This window comes from Apteryx mantelli, chromosome 27 (genome assembly GCF_036417845.1).
Source record: "Apteryx mantelli isolate bAptMan1 chromosome 27, bAptMan1.hap1, whole genome shotgun sequence".
Classification (NCBI taxonomy): Eukaryota; Metazoa; Chordata; class Aves; order Apterygiformes; family Apterygidae; genus Apteryx; species Apteryx mantelli.
In genome coordinates this window covers 4,935,939-4,951,837 of record NC_090004.1, presented here as the reverse complement: position 1 = coordinate 4,951,837, position 15,899 = coordinate 4,935,939, and the positions used below count along the sequence as shown (strand labels likewise).

Below are 15,899 nucleotides of genomic sequence, written 5' to 3'. Positions count from 1 at the left end.
AGATGGAGAAACTGAGGCACACAGTAACGGCCCAGATGGTATGTGGAAGGGTCAGGGATGGAAATCTGAGAGGAGCTCCCTGTCTGGCTGGAGTCAATGAGATTGTGTTTATTGGGGTTTTCTTGCGCACGTGCTTTCATTAGGACAGGGCTTTCATTTGGGAGTAACAGACTCTTAATGGCGATCACTCCTTCACTACCAGTAAGAAGAAGAATGATACTTTATTTAAAGTTACAGAAATCGAGAAACATCTGATTAACATTTACCAAGATGAGGCTGTGTAATGGTTATCAGTTGTTTGAAGGCCTCTTAAATGAAAATCTCAGCTCTTCCCTTAATGTTTTATTCAAAGAAGGAAGCTAATGTGGATACTTTGAAATAGGCAGGTTAGCTAGTGTGTCTCTAAATTGCTCAAGTTCCTGTTGGGATCTATTGGATTTACAGTAATGTTTAATTATAAAATGTAATTACTTTAGAATGGATTATCAATGTTGCTGTCTGTTTCTGTGGGTTGCTTGGTAACGTCTTTCATGTGCTGCAGCACTATCCGTTCTGCTAGTTACAGGCTTTTAAACTCATGAAGTAAAAGCCTGTGGATATTAGTGTCTGGCTAAATGGAACCTTTCAATCAGCTGGGTTAACACTTAGCTTTTTTATTACTATTTCACTATTATGTAAAAGCACTTCTAAGGACAGTGTCCCAAAGAAGGAATTTGAGAAGTTGCTCAGCTTTATATTAAAGATTTTCAACCTAAGTCTAACCTTTAGAACACTTTGCCATGGGGTTTGTATGGATATCTATGTCGCTGTGTAATATTAGTAAAAGCAGCAACAGATAATAAACACTGGTACTGTTTATTACCTTTCTTGCAGTCAGTCCTGATTTATACAAGTGTATGCAAGTCTGATGTGAGGGGGAAAAAAATATATATATCAACCATTATGCCAAAGTATAAATGGCTTATCCTGATGTATTCAGGCAGACTTTTTCTTCTAGCTGCAAAACTGACAGTCAGTTGCTCTTTTCCCCTCAGTCTTGTCATCTGGCAAATTATTTTTCACACAGATGGGGAAAATATATGCCATTATGTTGCAGGTAAAAAAAAAAAAAAAAAAAAAAAAACTAGAACAGGGCTCTTCTGGGGTATCAAGAAGGTTAGAGAGGGGAAAGAGCAGGTCCTGTTTGTGAAACTGATAGGGCAACTAATCTTCATCCACCTATTTGCTCCAGCTGCAGAGAAGGGAAGAGAAGTCCGTCTGGTAATTTGAGGTGGGGAATTTCTCAGATAGCTTGATAGTTAAATATTTGAAGGGGAGTTGAAGAAAGAAGGCTGCACAGCCACAAAAGGGGTTATCTTGTAAAGATAATGGCTTTGTATAATGTTCTTGGAAGTTTTTGAAAGGGGCTGATTGGTTAGTATATTTAGATTTCATCTTTTAAGCATTTACTAATTATCCCAGTATAGATGGATAAAATGAATCAAATAGTTGCATGGAAATGCTCTGCGTTTTGAAATCGTCCATGGTAACATAAGAAGGGAAGTAAGTGATGGTGTGATTTTTCCCCCCCCCCCTTCCCTGATCTCTCTGCCTTTTGCAAGTACGTTAAACCATGGGTTTTCAGTACCTTAGTTATTACATATATTAAAGAACATCAGATGTGCGTATCTTCTTATAGTAAAATGCTTCCTTCATCAAGTTTTTATCTTGAGCCCTGTTTCTCCATTATCTGCATCACCGAACTAGCTAAATGCCTTTTTTGGTCCAAGTTCTTCCCCACTATCTTTCCACCGGATTCTGATTTTTCATAACCTCAAGTTCACTGAAAATCAGTGGAGTTATGGCACCTCTGAAGATGAGAACTGTAGTACACATGGGCCAAAACTGTAAATCCCAACTGTTCATTAGCTCCCGTGTTACATAATCCTGGGCTAGTGTCATAAAAGTGTTGCCAGACCAAGGAGCAGTGGTGACGTGACACCACTTTTCTCAGAAAATGAGTGAGGCAAGACTTGCCAACAGCAAGCAGAAATGAGAGACTGGGCAAATCTGTGGTAATGTTGTAGGTGCAGTTGTGGTATCTTTGTTAGGCTTAGCAGATGGAGAAGTTTGGGGTGTCAGTGAAAATATTAAACACTTGTGTCATATCCTGCTGCAGCATTTGAAGGGACACAATCATTTGCTGTTTGGCACAGTGCTTTAAAAGAGAGTATTTTTAAAGCTGACTTCTAAATAAAAGTATTTCTGTACCTTAAATAAAAAATGTGCTGAGAGCAGTTCTAACCCAGCCTCCTCCTGCAGTGTGTTTGTGTGATCCAAATACTGCAGTGTTGTTAACCTGCAAAGCTGTAGACTAAGACCCTGAACCTGTAAACAGCTTGGTGCAGGACTTTGCATTCAGTGCCTGGCTTTGCATGGGTGCAGGCAGCTGCCCGTATGGGATACCCGGGGGGTTGAAAGTAAGGTCTCTCTTGGATTTGGAGGGAGAAAAGCACAAGAATAAGTAGTGGCCTGAATGATGATAGGGATAGTGCAGGTTTTCAGAATTCAGTTTAGTTACCTTATATGTCATCAATATGAATACTCTAATTGGATTGCTGAAACTGTCTCGGAGAAATAAGGTGGCTTACAGACCATAGAAAAGAAGGCACAATCTGACAAATTTGGTAATCTGTGCTATAAATCAGCTGAAAGACAGGGTGATTAGAATTTCAGGGCCAAATTGATAATTGTCTATTAGATGGCAGGCAGCACATCCGTAAGAACAAAATCTAAAATTATGGATCTATTTGCATAATTTTTGTGGTTCTGGTGTCATTTTTCACATCTAAAATGGCATAATTTTAGTGCTGACGTATTGTGATCTGTCATGGCTAGAATGGCATAAAATATTCACTTCTAACCTTGGCATTTCATCAGAAAGCAGTCTTAAACTTCTCACAATGCTGATTTCCATTTTGCACATCTCAGCTCCATCCCCTTCAATTTCAGCCTAGCGTTTGGAGCCTCTACCATATAAAACTCCCAAGAGCTAGATCTGTCCTCTGTACGGTATATAAATGTGGAATCCCCACTCTTAGAAACTTGATTAATCTCTTTAGTGGTTTGGAAGATGTACTGCTAAATTTGGATTGGAAAGACAGCTGCTGAAAGCCAAAATGGGTAGAATGGTGCAAATGCTTTTGGCTTTTAAACTTTTCCAGTTGCTGCATCTGGGCCATCATTAGAGAGAGGAAAGCTTGATGTCGGAAAATGAAAGGGTACCATGTCATGCATCTTACTTCCCAAATATATAGGATTTAAAAGCAGTGAGTGAAATTTTGTTCACATAAAGGAGAACTGACAACCCTTTAGTATGTCTAGGCAGCATATCCAATCTCATCCATCCCTGTCTGGCTGATTATCAGCTCAGAGCATAACAAAGGAGGAAAGTTTAAGACACTGCAGCCAGCCCGGCTATCCAAGAAATCATTTTATAGTGGAACTTTTTGTAACACCATGACAAATGCAACTTCAGAATGGTTGAATAGGCAAATAAAGAATAAACTTATTTATTCAAATAGTACTCGGGAGTCCTGTGTGAAGTGAGTCACTTGGGGGTTTCTGTTAGCAGGCCTCATGTAGTCCCTCCTTGTGCAAGAAGACAGAAGGAGAGGAGGAGATCTCCCCTGTAGAACTGAAGCAGCTGTTGAAGGGAAACCCAGGGTAGTTGTCTTGCCTGTTATAGAGGCATTAGCCAGCTCTGGATCCTGTCAAGCTGTCTGTGCCAGTGACAGAAATGCCTAGATTTCTTGTGTACTTGGAGGAAGAAAGTTTTGACTTTCTGGAATGGAGGGGTTAACAATGTTGAGGGAAGGAAATAACTTTAAATTTCATAGTCAGCTTAAAATTAGGCTGATTCAGAATTACAGTGTTATGAGTCTTATGCAACAAAATAGTCATTTCCACATCCTCTGTATGTGCAGGCTCTCTTATGTGCCAGAAGGGTGGGTCCTTCTTCCTCGGCTCAGATTTAGAGGAGCAATGAACTGAATAGATTGCCCAGCTCTTTTCTTTCTGGTACACAAGCCCTGTCGTTGCAGGAGAGCTGTCTTTGTGGAAATGCCATCTTTCCTGCAGTAGGCTTCAGGTTCAAGCCCTGAGACATAAGACCATTTGCCTGGTGCCATCAGAGAGATAGTCTAGAATTCCTTAAAGATCTGTCCTATCACATTAGTGAAGAATGAGAACTTCTCATTTAGAATAATGCTGACATTGAGAAATCCCAGAGACTTAGAGAAAATGAAATGAACACCCTGAGTCGTAAGACTGGGACATGTTTGAGTGAGTTTTAGGGAAGGTTCTTCCCCCTCCCGGTCATTATTTAGTTTCCTCAGAGCACTGAGCTCTAGTGACTAATTCATCCCACACTGAGTTTTTAAAACCCGAGTTGACTTTGTTTGTCCAACATTCCTTCTTCTGGTGCTGTTGGAGTCTGAATGTTATCAATCAGTTCAGCAAATGTTTATCCTTGTCCATATGACCAGCCCTGTGAAACTTTACTTTGGAAGCTGGATGTTTAAAAAATAAAAAATCTGGTGATGTGGCTTTTCGTGTGTGTGTGCTAATTAAGGAGGATACTGCCGGAGGCTTGCTATGTTGAGTCTGTGAAACACAGCAAAGGAGGAAAGGGCAAAAGTAAGAACTGAAATGACAGTAAGAATTTCAGACCAAAGTAACCTGCATATTCTGGTCCTGAAATAGAGTGGTAAATGCTACTGCAGGCACTAGACAGAGGCACTCTAGTGGACAAATGATTTGTTTTAAACTGTCATTTTCTCTCACATTTCTTGTTTGAGTGAAGCATTTTAGAATAATCTTATCTTTGTTGAGCAGCAGTGGAGAATACTGTTGATTCTCTAAAGCCACCTTCTTCTCCTTTGCTATCCGACTTTTTTCCAAGGAGCGTGTCAAAGAACATACAGGTCACTGAGATGCTGGGACTGAAACTGCTCCGAGCCAGGCTATGTGGATTTATAAAAGGAAGCTTTATTTAAGGTGCTCCGTAGGAGATGACAAGTCCTAGTCTCTCCTGGCTGAAGAGAGGATACTTGTCAGTTTAATTTTTCCTACCAGCTAGAGCCAAAGGGGCAGGAGGACAGAAAAAGCTGTGCTGGTGTGTGCATGTTGGAACTCGCACAAACCCACTGCCTGGCAGTCCTCAGGGAGAGGTTAATGTGCTGACCCCGGCCGGGTTGTCTAAATAGCCTAGGAGGAATTGTTTGAGTTGGAAGGGATTTCTTAGAAATCACCCAGCCCATCTGCAGGACTCTCTCTTAAGAAAGCACTGTTACCACCCCTATTGAGTTTTGATAGGAAGATATCAAAATGTCATGGTTCTCCTTCTTCCTTATATAGGTATTCTATTAACTAATAGAAAGAAAGTTTCTGTGAAGTCCTTAAAGATCTGGGGTTTTTTTCCCCCTGCTCACTGCAGTATTGAGTGCATTGTGTACCTCTGAGGTGCTGTTTTTCCAAGGTTGTATGTCTAACTGCTGCCGGATGGGCAATTGGGGCTGTGGTTTTGCGTTTTGATAGAGTTTCAATGTTGGCATCATAAAAATAGGAAAACTCAGAAGGTAAGAGCCCTATGCGTAGGGATATATTGGCTTTAACCCTTATATTTTTATCCCATTTTAATTACCATTCTGACATACTGATAATTCCTCAAATAAGGTCAGGAATTCAGAGATGGAGGTGTCTTTCCAAAATTCCCACTCAGTTTGCACAGCCCAGGATTAAAGGAAAAGTATGTGCCCAATATGTTGGATACTGTCATACTTCTGAAATGTGCCAGTCCCAAATTCTGCAGCAGAACTAGTGGGTTTGAGACTCCATAGCAAAGTGCTGAGTGCAGCCTGAAGGAATGTTTATTCGTGTTCAGTGCAGACTATGTTTTTTGTAACTAATGGGCCACTGGTTGCCAGGTTCAGCAGTAACTGGAATGCTCCCATCCTTTCCCAGAGCTGAAGTTCATAAAACTTTTAGTTCTGTTAAGCACTTTTAATTCAATTTTTCTTTTCACAGATGATGAAATTTGCTTGGGATAACTACAAACAATATGCATTAGGAAAAAATGAACTGCGACCGCTAACTAAGAATGGCCACATCGGTAACATGTTTGGTAAGTTCTGCATTAATTTCAGTGCAAGTTCATTGCGTTTTTAAGATCACGTGTTCATGTCAGGAGCATTCTCTGCAATGCAGAAAAGTATCTGCAACAACTTTGATCTCTTTTCATTTTTAAGAAGTGAGACTTTCAACACAACTTTTAGGAGTTACTTACCCATGTCCCTTTGCTGGGAATCTCATTCTTATAGACATCTTTAAAATCCACAGCCTATGTTACCTTTGTATACGGATCTAGCACCAAATGTGTCTGAGAACAATGCTAAAACCAACCAGTGTCTTTATTAAAACATGAAGTCAGTCCAAACCTGATGCTGCTGCTATTTGTCTAAGCTTGTAGATGTCAGGACCTGACCAAAGTGAGCATTTTCTCTCTCATTGCTCCACTGTTGAGCAAGATGTGAATTCCATGAAATATTGAATGAGTGAATCAATATTAAAGGCTCTTTATACTGTGTGCTTACTGGCTTGTATAATTTTACTCTTTAGCAGATTACCTTTTTTTATGTGAGTCACTTGCATAATTTCAGTGCTATTCCCCTGCTTGTTCTGGTGGGATACTTGTTGACTCTTTGGAATATAAATTGTCTTTTTCCTCATTTGCATTCAAAGCATTTCCTGCTCACTCTGCCCTAGCCTGGCCTTCTCAGCACAGGTTGTACCATGGTGAGGAGTGTGGAGGAAGGCCAGTAGAATCTGTTTTAGCAGATCCTTCCCACCCATCCTTGGGGAAGACTGGCTTTACAGAGGTCTCTTGGCTTCTTTCAATTGGACTTTGCTTCACAGACATTATCCCCCAGATTAGGGTGGAAGTAGAGTTCTTTAGTGAGTAAATTATCTGCAAACTGTATTTCCCCAGGGGAAAATACAGGGGAAATCCAAAGGGATTGTGCTGATAAAGTTTGAAGAAATGCTCCCATTCCTGGTTTTGCATTCTGTAGATGTTCCAATCCTTCTCTACATCAGGTGCATGACATGGGTGTGATCTTTAAGACCACAGATGTGCTGTGTGTGGAGACTGAGTGTAGCCTGCTAAGGAAGCTTCACTTGCTTTGGGGAGCTGAGATGTACATGAGAGTGGAGGTTTGGAAGAGTTTTTACCCCTGCTGGAAATAGCCTCCTTCAGGTGTCCTCTAGGCTGGCCAGACCCTTGTAGAGCAGCCCTGTTTGGCCTCTGGACTGCAAAAGCAGATGGTTCTGAGGGAGATGGCAAAAGAAGGGCTGGTTTGTTTAATCACAGCACTGGGAGAAACCTCTGTGTTCTACTTGTGGCACTGCCATCAAGTCCTTTTATTGCCCAGGGTGAGGTGCTTGTCTGTTTAGTTCTTGCAGGAGTCCTAGGAGGGTTAACTCACGTGTGGTTGTGCTGCACTGTAAGTTGCATGGAAGCTGCATTCATGATCGCTGGGGTGCCTGGAGAGCAGTTTGGGAAGCATGCCTTGCACTAGCCCAGGCTGCATGTGACCAGCCACTGCTCTTGCCCTGTCTGACTTTGTCAGGAGTGGCGATCCGGGTTTGTCCTTCTGCCTTCCTCTCACTCCATCCCAAGAATATCCAGGTTTCTTACTTGAGAATTTGCATTAACTGCAGCATTTAGTTAAGCGTTTTGCAACTTTTCCATTCTGGCAAGCTTGTCAAAATTCCTCAAGGAGCGTGCCTGTAAACAGACAAAAATATTGAAAGCTTTTAAATGCATTTATCATGCTAAAACAATTGGCAGTACTTATGCTTGTTTGTAATGTGTCTGTGAGCACGCTCAAGGAAAATACTTTGGAGCACAAGGATTTGCAGACAATTGCAGAAGAGAAGCTACATGGTGCATTTCAGCCTCTTAATAGGCTTTTCCCCCTTCTGGCTGTGGCTAGTAAAGAACTGAAGCATTAGTCAATCTGTTGCTGCAGCCCTCTATCCCTCTTGTCTTCAGAAGCGTTTAGTATTAGGATAGGATAATGTTCCTCTCCCTCGTTGTTGCCTGTTCCACATCCTGCCACATAATGCATCTTTTTGTTCTAAACTACAGATGTAATGTAGGCAAATCTGGTATTCTCCAGGCTGGAGGTATCAATATTAAGCTGAGATTGCTCTGCAGCTGCTTCCATGTGGGAGGGAAAGAACCTCTTTGGGGCTATTTTCAAATATGTTTGTGTGAATGACAAGCAATCAAGTTCTTGAAGGGTGATACATTTTCCTGTTGTGGATGTGATGCTCACTTGTAGCCTAGCCTTCAGTTTAGCAGCCTCACCCTGAGGGAAGTGGGGGAGCTGCTCTTTATCAAATATTCTTTCTAATCAAAGTAGAAATACAAATAAACATTCACCTTCTGCTCCTTTGTAGCATTCTGCTTCTCTTACAACAGAACAGCCATGAGCTAGCATCCCTCCCTGCATCCACCCTGATGGCAGGAGAATCACAGGCAGAAAAACTCCTCTTGTATCTCCACGCTAGTTAATCTCCTTCCTGCTCTGCCTTGGAAGGTGGCATCCCACATCTGGGAGAGTATCTGTACAATTTACATCTTCATACCCAGAAACCAGACTTGCCCACTAACCAATGCAGCAGCTGGGCTGCTACATACACTGGAAGGCAGTGTTGCACATCACTTTGGCTTTGGTCTGCGCTGGTTACTTGGTCTTGCATTCCTCCTTTTAATTGATGCTCTCCAAATCATACCCTGAGAGCATCAATTGCATCAAGATTTTTCCAGTGTTCTGGACACAGCTTATTTGTATAAAAGTCTTCTGATTGCTGTCATTTATAATCATTGCAACTTGAAAGCCCTTTCCTCAAACCCATTAACCATGGTTCTTTTGTAAAGATTATTGGTTCCTCCGTGATGCCTGTGATAAGACACGCCATGCTGAACATCCCATCCTTCCATGCATTGTGGAGGGCTAAATGATTTTAGAACTCTCAGCCATTTCAGATGTGTGCTGATTTCCCTGTAAATGGATGCAATGAGAATGGGCAAAGCACACTACTAAGGTGGAAGCATGATCTCTGTTAGAGTAAAATCTTCACCACAAGATTCCTGTGTGATTGTTTCGTACAAGTGCAGAGTTTCTCTCCAAGCTTCAGCTGGCTTGAGAAGGACCTGCAGGGTGCCTGGCCACTGTTAGAATCGGGCCCCAAACATATTTGTTTAGGAGTGATATCTGAGGATGATGGCATGGCTGAGCCAAAGGTTGGGTTTGCAGTTAAAGGTGAAGGCTAGAGATTGGCAGGCATGTGTTTTATTCCAAGTGCTGATCTGGTTATTTTAACCCTTCTTACCCCAGCATCTCAGCACTCCTGTCTTTGGTGAGCATTAAATTAATTGATGTTTGTAAAGCATGTTGAATTCCTTGGAGTGAGGCTTCTGGAGAGGGCAACCTTATTATGTAGCTCAGTGCTTGAAATGCACCTGTCACTGTGATATCCAGCATTAGATAGCTGAATTATTATTCTGCCCGCTCCCTGGGTCTGTCATAGCCACTTATTTTTCTGACAAAATGTTTTTAAAATCCTGTTAGCTTTACGGAGTTTCTCTAGCTATGGGAGAGTGAGCTGGCATCTATTTCTGCTCATGCATCAGCTGAATTGTCAGTTACATTTTGATTGCAGAGTCTTTTAACAATGATAAGGTGAGAAGCCTGATTTTCAGATATCTCATGAAGTGTGCAGTGCTGGCAGCAGAAGAATCATTTTTTGACTTATAACCTGAGCCAATTTGCTTTGAAATCAGTGACAGCAAATAAATATGGAACCTCACTGTGTTGTTAGACAGTCATTTTTCACCACGTAACTGCACATTAGTATATTAATTCTAGTGTAAAAATCACAATCGTTAACTAGGTTTTCCCCCTTTTTTCCTCTCTCCCACTTGAAATCAAACCCAACATTATGAATTGTCTCGTCAGAGCCATTGCTTCTATCAGCATTGCTGAATTTGTACATCTTTGTGAGGCTCTGTAAGAATCTCTGATGTGAATCTGTGTGACAACTGTCACATCTAGGACACAGCCAGGTCACCAAAACTGGATGGCAAAGATTTGACAGCAACTGGGCCTAGAAGGCATAAGGCATTTAGAGTTCGTCCTCAAGGACGGCCCTCCATATCGTCCGACGTTTGACTGCTTGGTGATGGAGTGCAGAGGGCTGACTGCGCAGACTGGGTAACAATTCTTGGAAAATCAGTCGCTGCTTAAGCTCTGTTTGTGTACGCAGCTCGGACTTTGGCCTGAACTGTCCTGACAGTTTGTTTTGAAGACAGGAGGTCATTGGTCTCAGTTGCTTGGAAATAGTGCTATTTTGGCTCTCCAAGTTAAAAAGGGATTGAAGAGGCCAGGGAAGAAAAGTAGTGGTCATGTGGATATATATAGCGGCCTCTAGAAAAGTACCCTGCTGATTGTACTGGGATTCAGAATCCTTCAGTTTTTCTCTCCCTAACAAATGCAGTGCAATTGGTACCAGACCTTCTCACTGCACTGTGACCTGCCCAGTGCCTGATCTAGATGGAGATTTGAGTAACTCAGCATTGAGAGCCTGTTTAGTCCTTGACTATTCTGAGGTTGCCAGATAATACCAGTTCTGATGGGCTTTTTTATTAGATATGTTTCTCCACTGGACTTATGCCAGCAAGCTCCTTTCACATGAACTTGTGAAGTGTGCTGGAGTGCTCTTTTACCACCAGCTCAGGTGCTGGGTACACTTGGATGCAAAAGACTGTGTCCCAGAATTAGTTCCTTCAACCATCCAATCTCGCCCATTTAGTCAAATATTTTCCAAATAATTGCTTGCTTCCATCATCAGTGATTTAGCTAGGAAACCATGAGGCAAGCAGGAAATGTGCCCACCTCAATTAGGAGCAACAGGAGTTGATGTCTGAATATTTAACTTGGGAAAGGTAATTGGATGAAAATATTAATTTAGCATCATTCTAGCTACCAGAAGAGAAATGGTAACCTTCAGTTGTGCAATCACTTGGTGCAGTTTTCATTCTACCTATGTGTCTCTTCACTGTGATCACAAAATTAGAAAACCATGCAGTGTCCTTTTAGGTGATTAAAATAATAATAATAATAATTGTTCTCTGAATTTGCATGCTGAATTATTCCTGCTGCCTGTTGCACATGACATGACACTGATTGCTTCACGGGCTTTTTAAAGAGAAAAATATACACCCTCCACCCCCCACACCCCTGCAGTTGTAATGAAGATGTTTCTGTTCCTCTTGGAACACTGTTGTTCCCTGGCATCCTTTTTCTTCATTTTCTTTTTTTCTTTCTTTTTTTTCCGGTAGTGTATTACTCAGTTGAGTATTATTTTATAGAAGGGCATTCTGAGTTGACATTGGCTTTTGTTGCCACTGAAATCTATAGCAACAAACTTATTTCCTGTCAGCGTAAAGCAGTGAATCAGGGTATCCTCCAAATATCAAAGTCGTTGGAGATTGGTTGCATGATTCATGTTAGAGCTGACATTTATCCCTTTTGTGTTTTTTTTTTTTCTGCCTTCCACCTGCCAAAGATTGCTCCTTCTAGACACCAAGGATGTCATTAATACTGGAGGAGATCTGTTCCTGCTCTGCTCTCGCCTTGGGTCCGGTTGAGAATGGTGACTTCCTTCAAATGTGCTGTTTTAAGCCTCAGCTTGAACATCAGGGCTCCACTGAACTCTAAATCTCACACAGAGAGATTTAAGCTTATTACAGTGGCTCAGCTGACAGGTGGTAACTCGTCAACTTGAAATAATCATTTAAATAGTTGAAACAGAAAAACCTGCTAATGTCATGTATAGTGTCCTAGGGCCTTCTTCAAACTCCTTTGCTATCAAAGCCCTTACTCTGGGGCTGAACCAGGCCTGATCCAGCTGCACTGTGACAGTGATTCTTGAAAACATTTGATTTGAATCAAATGGGTTCATCTTCCCTCAGCTGAGATTTACATCTCAGATAAAAATAAACTCAGAAAATTCAATGGAGGACAGCCTTGGCCCAAGATGCAAAGCCCAGATGCACATCCTAGCGCCTCTGTATGTTTGTATCTGCAGCCTCAGTTCAGCCCTTTAGATAGGAGGACGGCTGCAAAGATTGGACAGCCAGGGTTTGGTCTGGGCCTGTCTTTAGCAGGAAACCAGGCAAACTTCACATTATCCCAGTGTAAAACCATTAATCATCCCAGGCTTTCTCACGAGTTTCGTGAACTTTCCATTGACCCTGAACAGAGTTTTGAGTTTAATGAGGCCTAAAAGTAGGAGTGTGTCTTGGGATTTGTCAGAACTGCTTTGCACAGCAAAACAGGGGAGAAAGAGAGACAAAAAAAAATTAGAGAAACAGCCATTAAAGTAGCAAATGAAAACCTAAAAAGAAGAAAAATACTATTGAGATGTTATGATTAAAGAGTATTCTTTGGGACCTCTTTTTGAGATGTTGAGAAACACTAAGGAGCAGAACATATATACTAGTGTGGAAGAAGCAAGCTATGCTTTAGGAGCCCTGTTACAATGTAGACAGGAATGATGCAGGCTGTAACTAGTCTTTTTTTTCTTTTCTTTTTTACTTTACCAACTTTGGATGGCGTATTTTAAAATACAGTAAACTTGTATTTAAGCATTCTTTAAAGAAAAATGGCCCCTTTATGGATGTTGTTTGTTCCTCATTCCGGACACTAATTATGCAGAAATAATTGTCTAATCTTCACAGATATGAGTGTGTGATTAAAAAGCAGCCAAGTGTGAGTGGGTGTAGTTGGACCACTCGCTGATTCCTCTCTAGCTTACGGAGGCGTTGGTGGCAACTCCGCAGCAAAGGCTGAGTGGAGGTTTGGCACTTCCAGCTGGCTCGAACTAACATCCAGCATTAACTCCAAGTGTCTTACTAGCACCCTTCTGTGCTGACTTGATTATAACATGGATAATAGAGTTGAATATTGAATTAGAAGCACCTGACAACACAGATACTCCTGCTATTGGTCAGAATATATCTTTCAGAAATTTTAAGGGCAATTTATCTTCTAGCCACCATTTGCAATGAGATGCTTTATGTAATTTGTGCTGCTGACACAAACCCACCTGCAGACGTGCACTACCAGAAACTATGTAAGGAAGCAGAGCAAGTTAAGACTATTTTAGAAGTGTATTTTTAGCTATGCCTTTTTGTTGGAAGTATCTTGAGACTTCTGGTTTTATTATCTTTATCCCCTGCATTTAGCTTTTCCTTATTTATTCAGGGGAGATGGGTAACTGTAAATCATGGAGCAGAAAGCCCATTCATCCTCTTTGTTTTTAATTCACTCCTATTCCACTCTTGAAACTTCTGAAGAGATTAGGCAGGTTTGGAACTGACTTTGCTGTGTTAGATTTTTATATTTAGAGCTCAGCTGCTTTATCATATCTTTTTTTGTGCTATTGCTGAAGTTTCTTGCCACCTTCATTACGTATCTCATTGGATATTCGTCTGGATTAGTGATAGATTTTGACATTTTTCTATTTGCCTTCAGAAGAGATCCCATTTAGAATGGCTCCTGCTACAGAATTTCCCTTTCTGTAATTTCTCCAGGTACTTGTTTCCTGTATTTTCTTCATCTATGGTGACTTTTGAGATGAGAGAAGTCTCTTGCCCCACTTAATCAGTAGATTTAATGTCATCCCATAGGATATCAACTTTCAGATTTTTCCCTGTTTCCAGTGTTGGATCTATGTGTTCATAGTATTGTGGTAGGCATTTTTCATTTGAAGACCTTTATACTCATAAAAAATGCTCTCTTTTAGCCTCTCAGGATTGTTTTTGTCTCTAGAGATAATTTTTTGGAAGTTCAAGAAAATTCCCTAGCCTTTGCTTGAGGCATCAGTATGAAAAACGGGGAGGATATTTTTGTGGCTTTACTAAAATTGTTCATCCTTCTTGTGATGTTTTATTCTCAAATTCTACTGCACCCTTACATACTTATGCAGTTCCCAACACAAAAGAGGGAAAAAAATGGTTCAGGAAAATGAAGGTGTTTCAAGAGAGAGTTCTAAGGCAGAGTTTGTTTCCATACCAATTTCAGTATACTCAGAATATGCTTGCTCTGATACAAACATGCAATTAAGAACACCTAAGTTATTTCTATTTCTAGCCACAGTGCTTTTATTTGAATATGTGATTACATAGGGATATAATTTCTTCAATGAAGTTGGAGGATGGGAAGACACAAATTATGCAAATACAATGTTCACATTAAAGTGTAGCTTGCTCCAAGATCACAGAATTTTAGGTGATGGTCTTAACAGCAGCCGTGATTTTTCTGTCTCACACATCTTAATTTCCAAACTCAAATCTGTCTTGTGTTCTGCAGGCAAGAGCCAATAATTCAGGAATGAGGAAACTGAGGATTAAATTTTTCCCTTACAGGAGATCATAGAGCTTTCATTGACTTTGCTGAGGCCCTCTTCAGGCATCTAGAAGTGAAAGTCGCCTTCAGGCATTAAAATTAACACCTTTTGACTAGGCTAGAACGTTCCTTCTATCTTGGCAGGCTGCATCCTGGTTGCTGTGGGAACCAGCATTTTTAATTTCCTGACTTCTGTGTACATCCAAAATTGTAACTGTGATGTACTCTGTCACTAAGGTAGCTTTGGGGTTTTGCAGGGAATTGAGCCATCAAAAAACATTTTACGTAGCACTTCCTTCCCTCAGTATTGCTTTGCTGCATCCAGTGGGCATCTTCATGAGGCTTTTTGGAAACCTGCAATTCCCATTCATCTTATTGAGTGGTCACAGAATTAAAAAGAAACAGTGAGAGGTCACTTAGGCCATCCCTAAGCTACCCCGTGTTGGAAAGTCACCCAGGCATTTTGCTCCAGTGCCTTACAGTTTTAAAGCTTGTACCAGTGTCTGACCTTGCTCTCCTCCTGAAAGTTAAGCTGTGACTTCTTGGCCTCTCCCCTTGGTTATTGAGAATGATTTACTTTCTTATTATTTGCAGCATCTCTCTGTGTCTTTGAAAACTGTTGCCAAGCTCCCTTCAGTCTTCTCCCCTCGAGGCTGTGCAATCCCAGCTCTTTCCAGCTTTAATTGTAGGTCACATTCAGAGGGGAGCAACAGCAATGATAACACCACAGAACACTCGAAATGAGCCGAATGTTTCTTGAAGTGGGCTCTGTGTCCTGGCTGAGACTTTACCAGTGCTGAGTGGAGAGCAAGAGCCCTTCTGTGCCTTGCATGCAGCACATGCTAGTTAACCATCCTGAGAAAGGGTTTGCTCCTTATTGCAACGTTACAATATTGTTGAGTTGAAATTGTGATCTGCCGTGGCCCCAATATCCTTTTCTGCAGAGTCATTTGTTCCTTATAGTTTGTGGTTCATAGTTCTTCCCTGAGGGTGAAATACTTTGTATGTCCTCACTGGATTGCATCCTGGTTATTTCGGACCATTTTCCCAATTTGCCAAGATTATTTTGAAATCTAATCTTGTCAAGCAACATACTGGAGAGCATTTGGAGTCTCTCAGCTTGGGGGTTTGCTGCTGTGACTTCAGCTATGCAGGAGAGGAAAGGAAGAATATGGACAAATGGTTCCAAGCGATCGAGTTACATGGGCTTAATGTGTTCCTGCTAATCAGCTGAGCCACGGTAACAGACCATTTGCATTCTCCTGACCCACTGCATTCACAAATAAAATGTGTTTAGATTCTTTCACAATGAATATTAGTGACCATAGCTCAACTCATGAGCAGTAATTTGAGCACTTAGAAGTGTGTCTGGACTGGTAACAG

General features: G+C 41.2%; 1 protein-coding gene across 2 annotated transcripts in view; it reads left to right on the top strand.

Moving 5' to 3' along the window:
- MAN1C1 (mannosidase alpha class 1C member 1) overlaps positions 1-15,899 on the top strand; it is a 65,724-nt gene that overhangs the window by 16,618 nt on the left and 33,207 nt on the right. For both annotated transcript variants that reach the window (XR_010886431.1, XM_067311322.1), the window contains exon 3: positions 6,067-6,163. Coding sequence is in view for 1 of the 2 variants with exons in the window: in XM_067311322.1 (XP_067167423.1) it covers positions 6,067-6,163 (97 nt within the window). In the remaining variant the exon portion in view is untranslated. The remainder of the gene's footprint in view (positions 1-6,066; positions 6,164-15,899) is intronic.